The sequence below is a fragment of the Pseudophryne corroboree genome, chromosome 10 (genome assembly GCF_028390025.1).
Source record: "Pseudophryne corroboree isolate aPseCor3 chromosome 10, aPseCor3.hap2, whole genome shotgun sequence".
Classification (NCBI taxonomy): domain Eukaryota; kingdom Metazoa; phylum Chordata; class Amphibia; order Anura; family Myobatrachidae; genus Pseudophryne; species Pseudophryne corroboree.
Genome location: NC_086453.1, coordinates 19,271,183 through 19,291,491, shown reverse-complemented (window position 1 = coordinate 19,291,491; position 20,309 = coordinate 19,271,183). Strand labels below are relative to the sequence as shown.

Here is a 20,309-nt window from a genome sequence, read left to right as displayed (position 1 = left end):
TCGCAGCGCAGCCATCAGGCTAAAAAATGTCAGTTATGCGCATTGCTCACGCGCGTCGTATGGGCACAACGAACGATGTAGTTTCGCACAGGGTCTAGCGAAGCATTTCAGTCGCACTGCTTGCCGCAGAGTGATTGACATGAAGTGAGCGTTTCTGGGTGGCAACTGACAGTTTTCAGGGAGTGTTCAAAAAAACGCAGGCGTGCCAGAAAAAAACGCAGCCGTGGCTGGGTGAACGCAGGGCGTGTTTGTGACGTCAAATCCGGAACTGAATAGTCTGAAGTCATCGCAAGCTGTGAGTAGGTTTTGAGCTACTCTTGAAACTGCACAAAAAAACTTTGCGATCCTTTCATTCGCACTTCTGCTAAGCTAAAATACACTCCCAGTGGGAGGCGGCATAGCCCCCATCACAGCCAGGAATACATGACGGGGCCTTCCTGAATTTATGGTCACATGACAGCAAAAGTGTACCGCTGCCTAGATACAGGGGTGGGTCAACTTACCCATTGGCTCATCTTGTCCAACTTACCCCTATTAATAACAATGACAAGACAAAAATTTTCTCCTGAGACTGTTATACCCCTTTTCCACCAAAAACCCAGCTCCGACCTGGTTAATTGAACAGCCACAGTCGTGTCACTGCGGCCTGTATCCCCGTTCACACCGCAGGTTGGGTTAGTGTTGGGTCTTCCCTCTGTCGGCGCTTGGAGATCACTTCATCTCCAAGTACCTGCAAGCCGTCTCTCCATGGGCTTTAAGCGTGACCCAGGTCGGAGGTCACTTCCACCGTTGGCTATCCGGGTCCTTCTCGGGTTCGACCCTGGCAGCCACCAGGGTAAGATTCCCAGGTAACGGAACCTGGGTTATTTTTCAGAGACTGTTTTACATCGAGTGGGGATCCAGCAATAAACCGGATTATTGGGGCAGTGGAAAAAGAAGTATAGGACACTTCATTACATTATGGTCAGCGGGACCGCGCCTGCGCAGGAGTTACGCTTCATATCACAGGAACGGGTTATTTCCGCAGCCCCTGTCTCTTTGGGTGCCCCTTGATACATACCACCAGTATCATTGCATGGGTGCTAATTAAAGATGTGCGCTGAGTTTTTGTGTTTTGGGTTCGGTTCTAATTTCATCGTCATATTTGGTTGAGGATGTGATTTTGTAAAACCACTCTCAGGTGTTTTGGTTCGGAATTCGGATTTAAAATCCACATTCCGAACTGCAGGAAGATCCGAACTCGGACTTCGGTTCGGTTTGGATCGGCAAAATTCGGGTGAGTTCGGATTTCTACCGAATCACACATCTCTAGTGCATATATCACACGCAGATCGTAATGCAAATGCGAATACAGGTAGAATATCCCATATCTGGAACGCCCGGGACAAGGCGCATTCCGCATATGTGATTTTTCCGGATAACAGGTATTCTGGTATTCCGACGGGTTCCGGGGGTCCAGTGGGTCGGCAGGAGGTACGACAAGTTGGTGGTGGAGTCTGGGGGTCGACCGAGTGGTCCGGCATGTCGGCGGCGGGGTCCGGTGTGTCCGCGGGAGTCAGCGTCGGCTCTGCGTGAGTCATCGGTGGGTCCGCAGGAGTCAGCGGCGGTGAGGGAATAGCTGCAAAGCCACTCCCCCACCTGTCTGTGATTGTCCGCGGACTCCAGTGATGTCATGACGCCGGCTGCGTCCTGGCGCCACTACAGGGCCAAAATATTAAAATTTTCTGAATATTTCAGTTAACGTGTATTTAGATAATGGATACCAGACCTGTATTTATAAATGGGCGTCATACTGAGAAGCGAGAATAACCTTTTCCTTTCTTTTTTTCTATAAAAAAAAGAACTTATCAACGCTTAATAAATTTGCCCCTAACACAGTAACACCGTACTCACGCCGAATGTGTGAGGGATGGATATGACCTGATATTACATATTCTACTACTGCAATTCGCACCATGTTATCACAACAAATAAACCGTCTTGATTATCATTTTCCCCGGCGTACCCCCATAGTATGAGGAAGTCGGGGTCTCCTGAGCATCTGCGGATATACATTACCCCTGGGGTCTGTGGACGTGATTAGGGAAATGAGATGTTGTCTGGAACTCGGTGATGTCTGTTTATGGAATTATTGATCGGCAGAGAAAACCTCTTTTTCATTCTGCAGACCCCACGGACTAATTCCATGATCCCTGTTTTTTTTGCTGTTCCCGGGGAATGAATGTGGGGATCAGCTTCCTGCGGGCTGTCATTCCGCATTCTCACTGAATTTTTCATGTATTTTTTGCTTTCTTTTTTTTTTTTAGCTTCTGTGGATTGAATTCTCCCTGGGAGGAGAAAGGGTGGAGAGAGGGAAGGAGGAGGAAGTGAAAGAGGGATGGGAGGAGAGACAGAGAGGGAGAGAGAGACAGATGAGGAGGGGGGATGGGGCACGTCTTTGTATAGCAGGAACGAGGCTTCATCAGACAGACACCCAGATAGAGATACCCAATATTTGTATGATATGCACACTGAGAGACGGAGGCATCTGCCAGCGTGAGAGGGTACGCAACCAGACAGCATCTGCAGGGTGAGCGTGCAGGATCTGCGCAGCTGAGACGTCCCCGGACCTGAGGGAGACAGCCGGCATCACCACCTAGGCAGCAGGACAGGAGGAGAGGACAGGACGGGCGCATCCGAGAGAATGGAACACACCCTGCTCCTTGCGAGCTGCGTCCTGCTATTGAGTGCCCAGGTGAGGAAGGGCTGGAGGTGTGTGTGTTTGGGGGGGTGGAGGGTCAGCTGCAGTGCACAGCTGGACTGGGTGGAGTTCATGTGTTTTCCAGCACCGCCACTGCATAGGTCACCCTGCCACGGTTACTGGAGGACCACCGGCCCACTGCATGGACAAGGGGGGGGGGGCCCTGTGGTGCTACCACTGGGTATTGGTGGAGGAGGTGGGCTGCAGGCTGGGATGGGCACCGCTGTCAGGGTCAGAGATGGTGCACTGTGTGGGAGAAGGTGAAGCTGTGGTCAGAACATGGTGGGGATCCGTGGACTAGTAGTAGCAGCAGCAGAGCTCTGTAGGTGTGTAGTGTTCTGCACTGACACTCTGTAGCAGCAGATAAGGAAATAGCAGAGCCAGTGTGTCAAGTGTGCTGTGACAGGTGATAAGGATGAGGGGAAGGGGGGCACAGGGCACACGTGTGGGGGGTCTCCAGTCCACAGGAGACAGCTCAGTAGGTGCCAGGGGATAAGTTCAAGGGGTTAATTGTGTAGTGGCCAAAGAGCAAGCCCTGCAGGACACAGGGCTAGGTGTCTGGACAGCAGAGGTTGGTGCAGTGTGGTACAGGCTGCGCTGGAATAGCAGCTGGTGGCTGATGCCAGGACAGAGATTAATGGAATTACTAATCGTGTGATGGGTCTGTAATGGAACAGCAGATAATGTTGGGAGTGAGCAGTGCTGTAGGAGGGGGGGGGGGGTGCTGTAGGAGGGGGGGGGGGGCAGGGTTCTCTCTCTGGTTAGGTAATGAAAGGTTGGAAGCCTCTGGCATTGTCATGCATAAATCAGATTTCGTGCTGGGGCTGAGTTACAAGATGTCGGCGCTCTGCATGTTTACATTTACCTACGCAGCCCTATACTCAGTTGCAGACGACAGCAGAAGTCACGAGTCGCAGCGCAGACAGGAGAGACGACTTGTCGCATGAGCTTGCAATCTATTTGATTTGTATGCGCAAGAGAGACGTATTAAAATGCTTAAAAAGCGATTGTTTTCCAATTTTGGCGGTGCGGTGCGACAGGCTGGGATGGGTGAACCGGCCTTGCGCACTTTCTGGGACGTGTTTCCGAAAAACGCGTAAAAAAAAAAAAAAGAGAAGATGCGGCTGTAGGAGAGGGGAGAAACAGGTGGCTGCGTATTGTGGCCCGGAGGAGCCAGATCACACTGACCTTCCTCTGTCTCCCCCTGGCACTGCCCGCCTCCATGCCAACAACACAGACAGAGCCCTTTTAACAAAGGAACAAGGGTGTATTGTAAATACCCATGTGAGGAGTAATCAGCGGCTGGAGCAGCGCGCGGCACAGAGACTGTAATTGGTTACATCACAATTGTTTTCTATAACAATATAAAGGTATCAGCTGGAGATAATGCCATGCACTAAGAGCAGAGCACGAGTTTCCTCACAAGCGTATACAGCTGATCAATGCTTGCACATGTATATAGTATTTGGTGACACTTAGGGGTAAATTTACTAAGATGGGAGTTCTATTCAAGATTGGTTGCCCATAGCAACCAATCAGAATCTACTTCTCATTTATCTAGCACCTTCTCGAAGATAATACCTGGAATGTGATTGGTTGCTATGGGCAACATCCCATCTTAAACAGAACTCCCATCTTAGTAAATGTACCCCTTATTTGGACTAACAGGTCATTTCTCAATAGCTCTCTTGTTCGGGGCAAACAGTACTCAATAGATGTTCTGCAAACTGTGTAAATAATGCGCGGGCCTTGTTATTGCCCCGAGACCAAGGGGTCTATTCATGAAGCAGTGAAAAGAGTGGAGAAGTGAGCAAGTGGAGAAGTTGTCCATGGCAACCAATCAGTATTGAAGTAACATTTATAATTTGCATACTATACAATTGTACGGAGCAGCTGATTGGTTGCCATGGGCAACTTCTCCACAGCTTCACTTCTCCACTCTTTTCACTGCTTCATGAACAGACCCCCAAAGGTGGCGCCTACTGTCTGCTATTGGGAGAAGCGTCCGCAAACCATTAGTGCGCCTAGGTGTGAGGTAAGGCGGGGAACCCTGAAGGAGCGCAATACGCAAGAAGAGTAACCACAGATTGTTGCTAAACTAGTTCTCGGTTCTGTATCTCGTTTCTGGCTGAAATTAATCTGGAGAGAGAGGGGACGCTGGCATTGTCTTTATGGCGTGCGGCGTTAGAAGTGTTGCGCTACAGCGAGCAAGGTGCGCTTATGACAACTGCGCTACAACGCACACAGCAAGGATCACTAAGGGGTCTGTGCACTTAGCTCTGGAGAGAGATAAAGGGGACAGAGATAAAGTACCAGCCAATCAGCTCCTAGTTGTCATTTTTCATACACAGCCTGTGACACGGCAGTTAGGATCTGATTGGCTGGTGCGTTATCTCAGTCTACTTTATCTCTCTCCAAGGGTTAGTACATAGATCACTAAATCTCCACCATTCATCTACGCAATTTATGTAACCTTGGTCTGTGTGGCGTAACCCTGTATTTGCAGTGCACTACTAATAAAATAAGGCCGGCGTGCGTGTTCCGTCCCTCGCTCCATCCCAGGCCACCTTTTACTCCTTCACAAATGCCGCCATCTTGCGCAGTGAAGCTACTCTCTTTGGGGGAATTCAAGGCGTACTTGAATTCCGCAAAGGGCTTGCCATATACTCCGGCACCATTGTATCTTCACCTATGCTCTAGATCACCTGTGCTAAGGGCAAGACTGCTGCCTTGTATAAGGAAGATGCTATACCGTCTGCGCACCCAATTCTAGGTCTGTAGTAAGGCCGGCGGTACGATGAAAGAAAATCCACCATTCTGAGGTCGCTTAAACTCCCTGGCCAAATCACGCTGCCAGGGACAGTGAAGCTGCGTCCGAGGCCACTGGCTTTGGCACACCCAGAAAACAGGGCCGACACGTCTCCATTTCTGGGACGCTTCCTCATGCTGCTCTGAAACGCCAGCAGCGTTTCATTCATGCTGCGGCGTGCGTGGCACACCGCGAGCGGCATCGCAACGCTAGAACTGCAAATCGCCCTCCTCTGAATCAGCCCCAGTGTACGTACATGATCTGTGTCTGGGACTCAGGGCTGACAGCGTCTAGGTCGACACGGTATCCGGACTCCAGGTCGACAACAAAAAGGTCGACACACCTTAGGTCGACGTCAATTGGTCGACACACCTTAGGTCGCCATGGACAAAGGGTCGACATGGACAAAAGGTCGACAGGAACAAGGTCGACATGGAAAAAGGTCAACGTGAGTTTTTCACGATTTTTTTCTTTTTTGGAACCTTTTCATACTTAACGATCCACGTGGACTACGATTGGAACGGTAATCTGTGCCGAGCGAAGCGGTAGCAGAGCGAAGGCACCATGCCCGAAGCATGGCGAGCGAAGCGGTGCACTAATTGGGGTTCCCGGTCACTCTACGAAGAAAACGACACCAAAAAAACATAAAAAACTCATGTCGATCTTGTTCCTGTCGACCTTTTGTCCATGTCGACCTTTTGTCCATGTCGACCTAAGGTGTGTCGACCAATTGGTGTCGACCTAAGGTGTGTCGACCTTTTTGTTGTCGACCCGGAGTCCCAGACCCGTCGACACACCCCTTATGTCGATGACAGAAATAGGTAGACGCGGCCAAAAGGTCGACATGAATAAGGTTGATCAGGAAAACTGTTGACATGTTTTTCTGGTGTTGTTTTCTTCGTAAAGTGACCAGGAATCCCAATTAGCGCACCACGTCCTCTCGCACGGCTCGCTATGCTTTGGGCAAGGTGACTATTCCCAATCGTCTGGATACCATGATCGCATCCTAAGCCACCCCTATGTCCCAGCACACAGACTTACCTCTCTGTGGGGCACATTCATCAAGAATTGCATACGCAATGAGATATTAGCGTCCAGAATCGCATTGCATTGTGGGATTCTTACGGCGGGATGTATCATTGAGCCCCGGCGGGAACAGAGGTCCTGGAAGGAGCCGGTCCTTGCGATGTGCTCAGTTTGCTGCCAGGACTCCTACGCATGCGTGGTCCCGCTGACCGTACCTACGCTGCGGCCATTGCTGAGGACCCTCCGCCGGCTAATTACGCGATGCGTAGCCTATAGGCTACAGCGGGCTACCGCCATCTGCGGGGGCCAATCTTGGTATAGTTGGTAAATCTGTCAGCATCGCATCCAAATAGAAATTTATGAGGGATGACAGCAGGTTATCAGAGCAGCCCACCAGTAATACATCGCGGTGATGCTAAAGATATGCGGTTACCCCGCAAATATTTATTGATAAATGGACCCCTGTGTAACTCTCCCCCTTTTAGATTGTAAGCTCTCAGGAGCAGGGCCCTCCTCCTTCATTATACAGCGCTCTTCCTCTCTTATATCATAACCTGCCCCCATGCTCACAGTAGGCCTGAACCTGCCACCTTCACCCACCAACCATGGCCCAGGTTTCAGTCAGCGTCAGATCTGACGTTGTTGTGACTTGTGGCGGCAGACCCCAAGGTCTGGAAAGCAGCTGTTCCTGTTAGCCCTATCAATGGCACTTTGTCGCTAATTAGTGGCAGCGAAACGTTACCCTGCCGGGTTTCGGTTTATAAAATGCACAAAAGCACCGGTGGAGGGGATTCTAATGGAACTCTGCAACCCAGATCTCTTTACCCATAGCAAATAGTGGGGTACCGGGAACTAACGCCGTCTGATGGACTTATATTAGTGTATGGGCGCTGCGCTCAGCTTTGGGGCTTTCACATAAGTCTCCTGCGCTGCCTACATAAGGAATAGCCCCGATGCTCCAATGTGAGTAATATTTCCGCATCTATAATTGAATGATTAATAGACCCCCCCCACCCCCCCATGACTGTACATGCACAATTGTTTGCCAGTGATTTATCGTATTTGTATTGTAACGTTATGTACTTTACTTTGTATCCGCTTGCTTACATTATGCCGCGTATGTACTCTGGGTCTGATTCATGTTTGTAAGTAAAGCAAAAAAGCAAGTAATTTTGTGTCTGGGACATAAGGGGGGCACATACATTTATATTTTTACTGTGCAGGGTAAATACCGGCTGCTTTTGCATGTAGCCCACAAATGTTTGACAGCTTTATTTTTACACTGCAATTTAGATTTCACTTTGAACACACCTCACCCAAAAATAACTCTCTCTGCACATGTTACCTCTGCCCCTGCCCCCCCCCCCCCCCTCCTGCAGTGCAGCATGGTTTTGTCCAGTTGCTTGCTTTTTGGGTTTACAAACATGAATCAGACCCTCTGTAAGGTACTGCGACCCTTTATGTCCCCCTCGGCAGCGCTGCTTAGCAACTGACCCGGGCCCCTCCAATAAGCCCGGGCCCGGTTAAACAATGCCCGCCCCCTCAACACCATTGGCTGTCATTTCTGTGCTGCCACCGTTGTTGCGGTACTGTTGGACCAAGTACAGAGAGCAGAAGGTGGAGACACGAAACATGAAGCCGTGACTGTCATTACACTGGTCCGTGTCTCTGCCTCCTGCTCTCTCTCTCTTCATTGAAGCCGTACCCCACCACCGGTACATGCATGGAAAACTGGCGGCTCCTTTATACTGGAGACTGATAATGCTGCTGACTGACGGTATACACCCGCACCTGACAGTCATCCACCAGCAAATATATCTGTTGGAAAACGGGTCCTTCTCGGGTGGGACCCGGAATTGGACCTTTCACACTGCCGATCAAACCGGGTCGGGTTGCCATAGCGGCGGGAGACGGAGCCAGGAGCGGGGGCGGTGCTCAGAGATGAGCTCATCTCTGCTCCGCCTCTCCCTATGCATCCCCGCATCGACCCGGCAACCCGTTCACACTGCCCCTGACCCAGTATTCAACCCGGGAACAACCCTTCTTATAACCCGGATTGAATTACCGGGTCAGGCGACACGGGATTTCTGAAGGGACCATTTCACACCGCACAGTGACCCGTTTCGACCCGGCAATGGTGGTCATTCCGAGTTGATCGCTCGCTAGCAGTTTTTAGCAGCCGTGCAAACGCTAAGCCGCCGCCCACTGGGAGTGTATTTTAGCTTAGCAGAAGTGCGAACGAAAGGATCACAGAGCGGCTCCAAAAAAATGTTGTGCAGTTTCAGAGTAGCTTCAAACCTACTCAGTGCTTGCGATCACTTCAGACTGTTCAGTTCCTGTTTTGACGTCACAAACACGCCCTGCGTTCGCCCAGCCACGCCTGCATTTTTCCTGGCACGCCTGCGTTTTTCCGAACACTCCCTGAAAACGGTCAGTTGCCACCCAGAAACGCCCACTTTCTGTCAATCACTCTGCGGCTGCCTGTGCGACTGAAAAGCTTCACTAGACCCTGTGCAAAACTACATTGTTCGTTGTAATAGCACGTCTTGCGTGCGCATTGCGCCGCATACGCATGTGCAGAAGTGACGTTTTTTTGCCTGATCGCTGCGCTGCGAACAAATGTAGCTAGTGATCAACTCGGAATGACCCCCTATATACGGGTGTGAAAGGGGTATAATGTGTCTCCTTCCTATTCTCTATTCCCTCCCCTTAATCTCATTTCTCTAACGTCCTAAGTGGATGCTGGGGACTCCGTAAGGACCATGGGGAATAGCGGCTCCGCAGGAGACTGGGCACATCCAAAGAAAGCTTTAGGACTAACTGGTGTGCACTGGCTCCTCCCCCTATGACCCTCCTCCAAGCCTCAGTTAGATCTCTGTGCCCGAACGAGAAGGGTGCACACTAGGGGCTCTCCTGAGCTTCTTAGTGAAAGTTTTAGTTTAGGTTTGTTATTTTCAGTGAGACCTGCTGGCAACAGGCTCACTGCATCGAGGGACTAAGGGTAGAAGAAGCGAACTCACCTGCGTGCAGAGTGGATTGGGCTTCTTGGCTACTGGACATTAGCTCCAGAGGGACGATCACAGGCCCAGCCTGAATGGGTCCCGGAGCCGCGCCGCCGGCCCCCTTACAGAGCCAGAAGAGCGAAGAGGTCCGGAAAAATCGGCGGCAGAAGACGTTCCTGTCTTCAATAAGGTAGCGCACAGCACTGCAGCTGTGCGCCATTGCTCTCAGCACACTTCATACTCCGGTCACTGAGGGTGCAGGGCGCTGGGGGGGGCGCCCTGAGACGCAATAAAACATGATAAAAATACCTTACATGGCAAAAAATACATCACATATAGCTCCTGGGCTATATGGATGCATTTAACCCCTGCCAGAATATACAGAAAAACGGGAGATAAGGCCGCCGAAAAGGGTGCGGAGCCTATCTCCTCAGCACACTGGCGCCATTTTCCCTCACAGCTCAGTTGGAGGGAAGCTCCCTGGCTCTTCCCTGCAGTCACTACACTACAGAAAGGGTTAAAAAAAGAGAGGGGGGCACTAATTAGGCGCAGTATTAAAACATACAGCAGCTATAAGGGGGAAAACACTTATATAAGGTTATCCCTGTATATATATATAGCGCTCTGGTGTGTGCTGGCATACTCTCCCTCTGTCTCCCCAAAGGGCTAGTGGGGTCCTGTCCTCTATCAGAGCATTCCCTGTGTGTGTGCTGTGTGTCGGTACGTTTGTGTCGACATGTATGAGGAGAAAAATGATGTGGAGACGGAGCAGAGTGTCTGTAACAGTGATGTCACCACCTAGGGGGTCGACACCTAAGTGGATGTACTGTTGAAAATTACGTGACAGTGTCAGCTCTGTATAAAAAAAACAGTGGTTGACATGAGACAGCCGGCTACTCAGCTTGTGCCTGTCCAGACGTCTCATAGGCCGTCAGGGGCTCTAAAGCGCCCGTTACCTCAGATGGCAGATACAGACGCCGACACGGATACTGACTCCTGTGTCGACGGTGAAGAGACAACCGTGATTTCCAGTAGGGCCACACGTTACATGATTGAGACAATGGAAAATGTTTTATACATTTCTGATAATACGAGTACCACCAAAAAGGGGTATTATGTTCGGTGAGGGAAAAACTACCTGTAGTTTTCCTGAATCTGAGAAATAAAATGAGGTGTGTGATGATGCGTGGGTTTCCCCCCGATAACAATTGATAATTTCTTAAAAAGTATTGGTGTATACCCTTTCCCGCCAGAGGTTAGGGTGCGTTGGGAAACACCCCCTAGGGGGGATAAGGCGCTCACACGCTTGTAAGAACAAGGGCTCTACCCTCTCATGAGATGGCCGCCCTTAAGGATCCTGCTGATAGAAAGCAGGAGGGTATCCAAAAATGTATTCACACACATACTGGTGTTATACTGCGACCAGCAATCGCCTCAGCCTGGAGGTGCAGTGCTGGGTCGGCATGGTCGGATTCCCTGACTGGAAATATTGATATCCTAGATAAGGATAGTATATTATTGCCTATAGAGCATTTAAAAGATGCATTTCTATATATGCATGATGCACAGCGGAATATTTGCCGACTGGCATCAAGTATAAGTGCGTTGTCCAATTCTACCAGTAAAATGGTCAGGTGATGCGGATTCCAAACGGCATTTGGAAGTATTGCCTTTGAAAAGGGACATTTGGGGTCGGTCTTTTAGACCTGGTGGCCACGGCAACAACTGGGAAATCCACGTTTGTACCCCAGGTCGCCTCTCAAAATAAGACGCCGTATTATCAGGCGCAGTCCTTTGTTGGCAAGCGGACAAAAGGTTCCTCTTTTCTGCTCGTGACAGAGGGAGAGGAAAAAGGCTGAAGAGATTAGCCAGTTCCCAGGAACAGAAACCCTTTCCCGCCTCTGCCAAGCCCTCAGTATGACGCTAGGGCCTTACAAGCTCAGGCACGGTGGGGGCCCGTTCTCAATGAATTTCAGTGCGCAGTGGGCTCACTCGCAAGTAGACCCCTGGATCCTTCAGGTAATATCTCAAGGGTACATATTGGAATTCGAGACGTCTCCCCCTCGCCGTTTCCAAAAGTCGGCTTTACCGACGTCTCCCTCTGACAGGGAGGCAGTTTTGGAAGCCATTCACAAGCTGTATTCCCAGCAGGTGATAATCAAGGTACCCCTCCTGCAACAGGGAACGGGGTATTATTCCACACTATTGTGGTACCGAAGCCAGACGGCTCAGTGAGACCGATTCTAAATCTAAATCTAAAATCTAAAATCTTTGAACACTTACATACAGAGGTTCAAATTCAAGATTGAGTCACTCAGAGCAGTGATTGCGAACCTGGAAGAAGGGGACTACATGATGTCTCGGGACATCAAGGATGCTTACCTTCATGTCAAAATTTACCCTTCTCACCAAGGGTACCTCAGGTTATGGTACAGAACTGTCACTATCAGTTCAGACGCTGCCGTAGGGATGGTCCACGGCACCCCGGGTCTTTACCAAGGTAATGGCCGAAATGATATCCCTTCGAAGGAAGGGAATTTTAGTTATCCCTTACTTGGACGATTCCCTGATAAGGGTAAGATCCAGGGAACAGTTGGAAGTCGGTGTAGCACTATCTCAGGTAGTGTTGCGGCAGCACGATAGGATTCTCAATATTCCAAAATCGCAGCTGGTTCCGACGACTTGTCTTCTGTTTCCTAGGGATGTTCCTGGACACAGTCCAGAAAAAAGGTGTTTCTCCCGGAAGAGAAAGCCAGGGAGTTATCCGAGCTAGTCAGGAACCTCCTAAAACCGAACCAAGTCTCAGTGCATCAATGCACAAGGGTTCTGGGTAAAAATGGTGGCTTCCTACGAAGCAATCCCATTCGTTAGATTCCACGCAAGAACTTTCCAGTGGAACCTACTGGACAAATGGTCCGGGTCGCATTTTCAGATGCATCAGCGGATAACCCTGTCACCAAGGACAAGGGTATCCATCCTGTGGTGGTTGCAGAGTGCTCATCTTCTAGAGGGCCGCAGATTCGGCATTCAGGACTGGGTCCTGGTGACCACGGATGCCAGCCTGCGAGGCTGGGGAGCAGTCACACAGGGAAGGAATATCCAGGGCTTAGGGTCAAGCCTGGATACATCACTTCACATAAATATCCTGAAGCTAAGGGCCATTTACACTGCTCTAAGCTTAGCAAGACCTCTGCTTCAAGGTCAGCCGGTGTTGATCCAGTCGGACAACATCATGGCAGTCACCCACGTAAACAGACAGGGTGGCACAAGAAGCAGGAGGGCAATGGCAGAAGCTGCAGGGATTCTTCGCTGGGCGGAAAATCATGTGATAGCACTGTCAACAGTATTCATTCCGGGAGTGGACAACTGGGAAGCAGACTTCCTCAGCACGACCTCCACCCGGGAGAGTGGGGACTTCACCCAGAAGTCGTCCACATGATTAAAAAAAAAAAACTCGACAGGTATTGCGCCAGGTCAAGAGACCCTCAGGCAATAGTTGTAGACGCTCTGGTAACACCGTGGGTGTACCAGTCAGTGTATGTGTTCCCTCCTCTGCCTCTCATACCCAAGGTACTGAGATTGATAAAATGGAGAGGAGAAAGCACTATATTCGTGGCTCCGGATTGGCCAAGAAGGACTTGGTAACCGGAACTTCAAGAGATGCTCATGGAGGATCCGTGGCCTCTACCTCTAAGAAGGGACCTGCTCCAGCAAGGACCCTGTCTGTTCCAAGACTTACCGCGGCTGCGTTTGACGGCATGCCGGTTGAACACCGGATCCTGAAGGAAAAAAGGCATTCCGGATGAAGTCATCCATATCCTGATCTAAAGCCAGGAAGGATGTAACCGCAAAAACATTATCACCGCAATTGGCGAAAATATGTTGCGTAGTGCGAGGCCAGTAAGGCCCGACGGAGGAAATTCAACTGGGTCGATTCCTACATTTCCTGCAAACAGGAGTGTCTATGGGCCTGAAATTGGGGTCCATTAAGGTTCAGATTTCGGCCCTGTCAATTTTCTTCCAAAAAAAAAAAAAAAAAAGAACTAGCTTCAGTCCCTGAAGTTTAGACGTTTGTAAAAGGGGTACTGCATATACAGCCTCCTTTTGTGCCTCCAGTGGCAATTTGGGATCTCAATGTAGTTTGGGTTCCAAAAGTCACATTGGTTTGCACCACTTAAATCTGTGGAGTTAAAATATCTCACATGGAAAGTGGTCATGCTGTTGGCCCTGGCCTGGGCCAGGCGCGTGTCAGAATTGGCGGCTTTATCCTGTAAAAGCCCTTATCTGATTTTCCATTCGGACAGGGCGGAATTGAGGACTCGTCCTCAGTTTCTCCCTAAGGTGGTTCCAGCGTTTTCACCTGAACCAACCTATTGTGGTGCCTGCGGCTACTAGGGACTTGGAGGAATCCAAGTTGCTGGACGTAGTCAGGGCCCTGAAAATATTTCCAGGACGGCTGGAGTCAGGAAATCTGACTCGCTGTTTATCCTGTATGCACCCAACAAGCTGGGTGCTCCTGCTTCTAAGCAGACTATTGCTCGTTGGATTTGTAGTACAATTCAGCTTGCACATTCTGTGGCAGGCCTGCCACAGCTAAAATCTGTAAAAGCCCGTTCCACAAGGAAAGTGGGCTCATCTTGGGCGGCTGCCCGAGGGGTCTCGGCTTTACAACTTTGCCGAGCTGCAACTTGGTCAGGGGCAAACACGTTTGCTAAATTCTACAAATTTGATACCCTGGCTGAGGAGGACCTGGAGTTCTCTCATTCGGTGCTGCAGAGTCATCCGCACTCTCCCGCCCGTTTGGGAGCTTTGGTATAATCCCCATGGTCCTTACGGAGTTCCCAGCATCCACTAGGACGTCAGAGAAAATAAGAATTTACTCACCGGTAATTCTATTTCTCGTAGTCCGTAGTGGATGCTGGGCGCCCATCCCAAGTGCGGATTGTCTGCAATACTTGTACATAGTTATTGTTACAAAAATCGGGTTATTATTGTTGGGAGCCATCTTTTCAGAGGCTCCTCTGTTATCATACTGTTAACTGGGTTCAGATCACAAGTTATACGGTGTGATTGGTGTGGCTGGTATGAGTCTTACCCGGGATTCAAAATCCTTCCTTATTGTGTACGCTCGTCCGGGCACAGTATCCTAACTGAGGCTTGGAGGAGGGTCATAGGGGGAGGAGCCAGTGCACACCAGTTAGTCCTAAAGCTTTCTTTGGATGTGCCCAGTCTCCTGCGGAGCCGCTATTCCCCATGGTCCTTACGGAGTCCCCAGCATCCACTACGGACTATGAGAAATAGAATTATCGGTAAGTAAATTCTTATTATTACTGAGTTGATAGGTATACACGTGTAATTATGTTTGCACATGTATGTAGCCCCTCTCGTTGCACGCTTGCTGTCAGGACCATGTGTGGTAACTCTCTTCTAGTATTAGGCTGGACTGTAGTAAGAAGGCAGAATACATTCCGCCACAATTAGAATTGATACTAATCACATATGCGATTACTATTGTAATGCGTTAAGAGCTGCCCCTTGCTAAGTATGCGTCGCCGGGTGAGAGGGTGTGCGTAGGTCTCCGTCACCTCCTAGCCCCGGGAGGATACGTCTGCAGGGAGTCCTAGGCTCCTCCTCCTCCCTGCAGCCCGGAAGGCGGTGTTGCTGGGGGAGGAGGAGGTTGGGGTATCCAGGAGCGCGCCAGGACGCTGGCAGCACACGGGTGAGGGAGGCTGGAGTGATCGGTGTTGGACGGCGGGATACGGGAAAAAAAAGCTGGTGTTACCCTCCTCATCGGTAAGCTGGCGGCTGGGGGTTACTACATTTGAAAATGCGGTCAAACTGTGTTTTTTTACTGCGTTTTTCCTTTAGTACATCCCAGCCTTACTTTGCAAACTCCTAAGGGTGTTTAGCAACAACAGACAGGGTCCCCGCACACGCTGGCCATATAGCAAGTAAAAGGCTGTTTTCACACCCGTATCACATTATTTTAGTTTCCCTGAATGTAATATAGAGCTTATTTAAATTAAATTTTTTTAGTAATCAGATCGCATTTTCCATGCTTATAATAGGAAATGCGATATGGCGGAATGTACTAAAAAAAATAATGTGAAACATTAACATCGATATAGCGTATCTAGACTTTAGTAAAGCTTTTCACACTGTCCCGCACCGCAGACTGCTAAATAAACTTGAACGCATGGGATTGGATACTAAAATGGTGAATGGATTAGATTTTGGTAGCAGGATAGAAAACGGAGAGTTGTAGTAAATGGAGTGCATTACAGGAGGGAAATGTTACCAGTGGGGTACCCCAGGGATCTGTACTTGGACCAGTGCTTTTTAATATCTTTATTGGTGACATTGCAAATGGCATTAAAGGGAAAGTATGACACAAAGGTATGGAACAGGGCAGGCAGACACACCAGGGAGGGTAAAACTTGAGGATCAAGGGAGACTAGAACAGTGGTTCTCAAACTCAGTCCTCAGGAGTCAGGACCCCAAACAGTTCTTGTTTTTCAAGACACCCAGCACATGCACAGGTGTATTCATTTCTCACTGACACGTTTTAAAAGATCCACAAGTGGAGCTGGGTTTTTTTCACTCGCAATTCTGTGAGGAGACCTGGAAAATGGTGAACTGTTGGGGTCCTGGGGACCAAGTTTGAGAACCTGTGGACTAGAGGAATGGTCAAGAGTGTGGCAATTACAGTTTAATGCCAAAAAAATGCAAAATCATGCGTCTCAAAAATCCAAAGGCTGAATATAGTATTATTGGCAGTAAAGTGGAAACTACTGAGGAGGAAAGGGATCTAGGAGTCACTATCTCAGGTGACTTAAAGGCAGGTAAGCAATGCAACAAAGCAACGAGGAAGGCTAGTCAGATGCTTGGCTGCATTGGGAGCAGGGGTGCAGCGAGGGTGGCTCCGGGGGAGCGCGTGCTCCAGGTGCCGGAAAAGTTAAAGGGCGCGCTGCCTCCTGCCCCCCCCTCTCTCTCCACGCGCTATACCATGGGTGAAGGGACAGTCAGCCATAGAGGAGGAGGAGGAGAAGCAAGGGGGTGCACACTGACTTAACTCGGATACTAGGTAGGGAACAGGGCAGGCCAGAGGCGACAGTAGGAGACACGGACAGCCGGCACATACCGGAGATCTGCCGTCCTCTTTATATGTTTCAATGTCTGCTTGTAGCTGTGCGCGGGGTTACTTCTGTCCTGCTACACCACTCTCTGCTCCGGCACCTCTTTCTGCCCCAGCTGCTGCAGCTACACCACTCTCTGCTCCGGCACCTCTCTCTGCCCCAGCTGCTGCAGCTACACCACTCTCTGCTCCGGCACCTCTCTCTGCCCCAGCTGCTGCTGCAGCACCTCTCTCTGCATTAGAAGCTGCAGAGTAACATGTATAAGCGGCTGCAATGTGGCATAACGTATATAAGCGACTACTGTGGTGTGACGTGTATAAACGGCTCTACTGTGGTATAATGCGTATAAATGGCTCTACTGTGGCATAACATGTATAAGCAGCTTTACTGTGTTGTGTAACGTGTATAAGGGCATAAAGTGTTTAAGGGGTACTACTGTGTAGTGTAATGTGAATAATGGACAATACTGTGTGGTGTAATCTGAATTGGTAATATTCCGTGGCCACTCCCCTTTCCCATGAAGCCACGCCCCTATACTTTTATTGCACCCCTTAGACATGTAACATGCACCCAATCCAGTACAGGAGAGGAGGCGCCGAAACATACCCTTGCTCCGGGCTCCATGGAACCTAGCTACACCTCTGATTGGGAGAGGAATCAACAGCAGAAAGAAAGAAGTAATAATGCCACTGTATAGGTTATTGGTACGGCCTCATCTAGAATACTGTGTCCAGTTCTGGAGGCTATAGGGATCATTCCGACCTGATCGCACGCTAGGTTTTTTCGCTGCGCTGCGATCAGGTCAGAACTGCACATGCGTATGCACCGCAATGCGCAGGCGCATCATACGGGTGCAAAGCGGATTGTTGCTGAGCGATGGATTTTACGAAGAATCCATTTGCACAGCCGATCGCAAGGAGATTGACAGGGAGAGGGCGTTTGTGAGTGTCAACTAGAGATGAGCGCCTGAAATTTTTCGGGTTTTGTGTTTTGGTTTTGGGTTCGGTTCCGCGGCCGTGTTTTGGGTTCGACCGCGTTTTGGCAAAACCTCACCGAATTTTTTTTGTCGGATTCGGGTGTGTTTTGGATTCGGGTGTTTTTTTCAAAAAACCCTAAAAAACAGCTTAAATCATAGAATTTGGGGGTCATTTTGATCCCATATTATTATTAACCTCAAAAACCATAATTTCCACTCATTTTCAGTCTATTCTGAATACCTCACACCTCACAATATTATTTTTAGTCCTAAAATTTGCACCGAGGTCGCTGGATGACTAAGCTAAGCGACCCTAGTGGCCGACACAAACACCTGGCCCATCTAGGAGTGGCACTGCAGTGTCACGCAGGATGTCCCTTCCAAAAAACCCTCCCCAAACAGCACATGACGCAAAGAAAAAAAGAGGCGCAATGAGGTAGCTGACTGTGTAAGTAAGATAAGCGACCCTAGTGGCCGACACAAACACCGGGCCCATCTAGGAGTGGCACTGCAGTGTCACGCAGGATGGCCCTTCCAAAAAACCCTCCCCAAACAGCACATGACGCAAAGAAAAAAAGAGGCGCAATGAGGTAGCTGACTGTGTGAGTAAGATAAGCGACCCTAGTGGCCGACACAAACACCGGGCCCATTTAGGAGTGTCACTGCAGTGTCACGCAGGATGTCCCTTCCAAAAAACCCTCCCCAAACAGCACATGACGCAAAGAAAATAAGAGGCGCAATGAGGTAGCTGTGTGAGTAAGATTAGCGACCCTAGTGGCCGACACAAACACCGGGCCCATCTAGGAGTGGCACTGCAGTGTCACGCAGGATGTCCCTTCCAAAAAACCCTCCCCAAACAGCACATGACGCAAAGAAAAAAAGAGGCGCAATGAGGTAGCTGTGTGAGTAAGATTAGCGACCCTAGTGGCCGACACAAACACCGGGCCCATTTAGGAGTGTCACTGCAGTGTCACGCAGGATGTCCCTTCCAAAAAACCCTCCCCAAACAGCACATGACGCAAAGAAAATAAGAGGCGCAATGAGGTAGCTGTGTGAGTAAGATTAGCGACCCTAGTGGCCGACACAAACACCGGGCCCATTTAGGAGTGTCACTGCAGTGTCACGCAGGATGTCCCTTCCAAAAAACCCTCCCCAAACAGCACATGACGCAAAGAAAATAAGAGGCGCAATGAGGTAGCTGTGTGAGTAAGATTAGCGACCCTAGTGGCCGACACAAACACCGGGCCCATTTAGGAGTGGCACTGCAGTGTCACGCAGGATGTCCCTTCCAAAAAACCCTCCCCAAACAGCACATGACGCAAAGAAAAAAAGAGGCGCAATGAGGAAGCTGTGTGAGTAAGATTAGCGACCCTAGTGGCCAACACAAACACCGGGCCCATCTAGGAGTGGCACTGCAGTGTCACGCAGGATGGCCCTTCCAAAAAACACTCCCCAAACAGCACATGACGCAAAGAAAAAAAGAGGCGCAATGAGGTAGCTGTGTGAGTAAGATTAGCGACCCTAGTGGCCGACACAAACACCGGGCCCATCTAGGAGTGGCACTGCAGTGTCACGCAGGATGGCCCTTCCAAAAAACACTCCCCAAACAGCACATGACGCAAAGAAAAAAAGAGGCGCAATGAGGTAGCTGTGTGAGTAAGATTAGCGACCCTAGTGGCCGACACAAACACCGGGCCCATCTAGGAGTGGCACTGCAGTGTCACGCAGGATGGCCCTTCCAAAAAACACTCCCCAAACAGCACATGACGCAAAGAAAAAAAGAGGCGCAATGAGGTAGCTGACTGTGTGAGTAAGATAAGCGACCCTAGTGGCCGACACAAACACCGGGCCCATTTAGGAGTGGCACTGCAGTGTCACGCAGGATGTCCCTTCCAAAAAACCCTCCCCAAACAGCACATGACGCAAAGAAAAAGAAAAGAAAAAAGAGGTGCAAGATGGAATTGTCCTTGGGCCCTCCCACCCACCCTTATGTTGTATAAACAAAACAGGACATGCACACTTTAACCAACCCATCATTTCAGTGACAGGGTCTGCCACATGACTGTGACTGATATGACGGGTTGGTTTGGACCCCCCCCAAAAAAGAAGCAATTAATCTCTCCTTGCACAAACTGGCTCTACAGAGGCAAGATGTCCACCTCATCATCATCCTCCGATATATCACCGTGTACATCCCCCTCCTCACAGATTATCAATTCGTCCCCACTGGAATCCACCATCTCAGCTCCCTGTGTACTTTGTGGAGGCAATTGCTGCTGGTCAATGTCTCCGCGGAGGAATTGATTATAATTCATTTTAATGAACATCATCTTCTCCACATTTTCTGGATGTAACCTCGTACGCCGATTGCTGACAAGGTGAGCGGCGGCACTAAACACTCTTTCGGAGTACACACTTGTGGGAGGGCAACTTAGGTAGAATAAAGCCAGTTTGTGCAATGGCCTCCAAATTGCCTCTTTTTCCTGCCAGTATAAGTATGGACTGTGTGACGTGCCTACTTGGATGCGGTCACTCATATAATCCTCCACCATTCTTTCAATGGTGAGAGAATCATATGCAGTGACAGTAGACGACATGTCCGTAATCGTTGTCAGGTCCT

General features: G+C 49.8%; 1 protein-coding gene across 2 annotated transcripts in view; it reads left to right on the top strand.

Moving 5' to 3' along the window:
- The first annotated feature begins 2,395 nt into the window (after positions 1-2,395).
- APLP1 (amyloid beta precursor like protein 1) overlaps positions 2,396-20,309 on the top strand; it is a 78,087-nt gene continuing 60,173 nt past the window's right edge. For both annotated transcript variants that reach the window (XM_063942199.1, XM_063942198.1), the window contains exon 1: positions 2,396-2,734. In XM_063942199.1, coding sequence (XP_063798269.1) covers positions 2,684-2,734 — 51 coding nt within the window. In that variant the 5' untranslated portion in view covers positions 2,396-2,683. The remainder of the gene's footprint in view (positions 2,735-20,309) is intronic.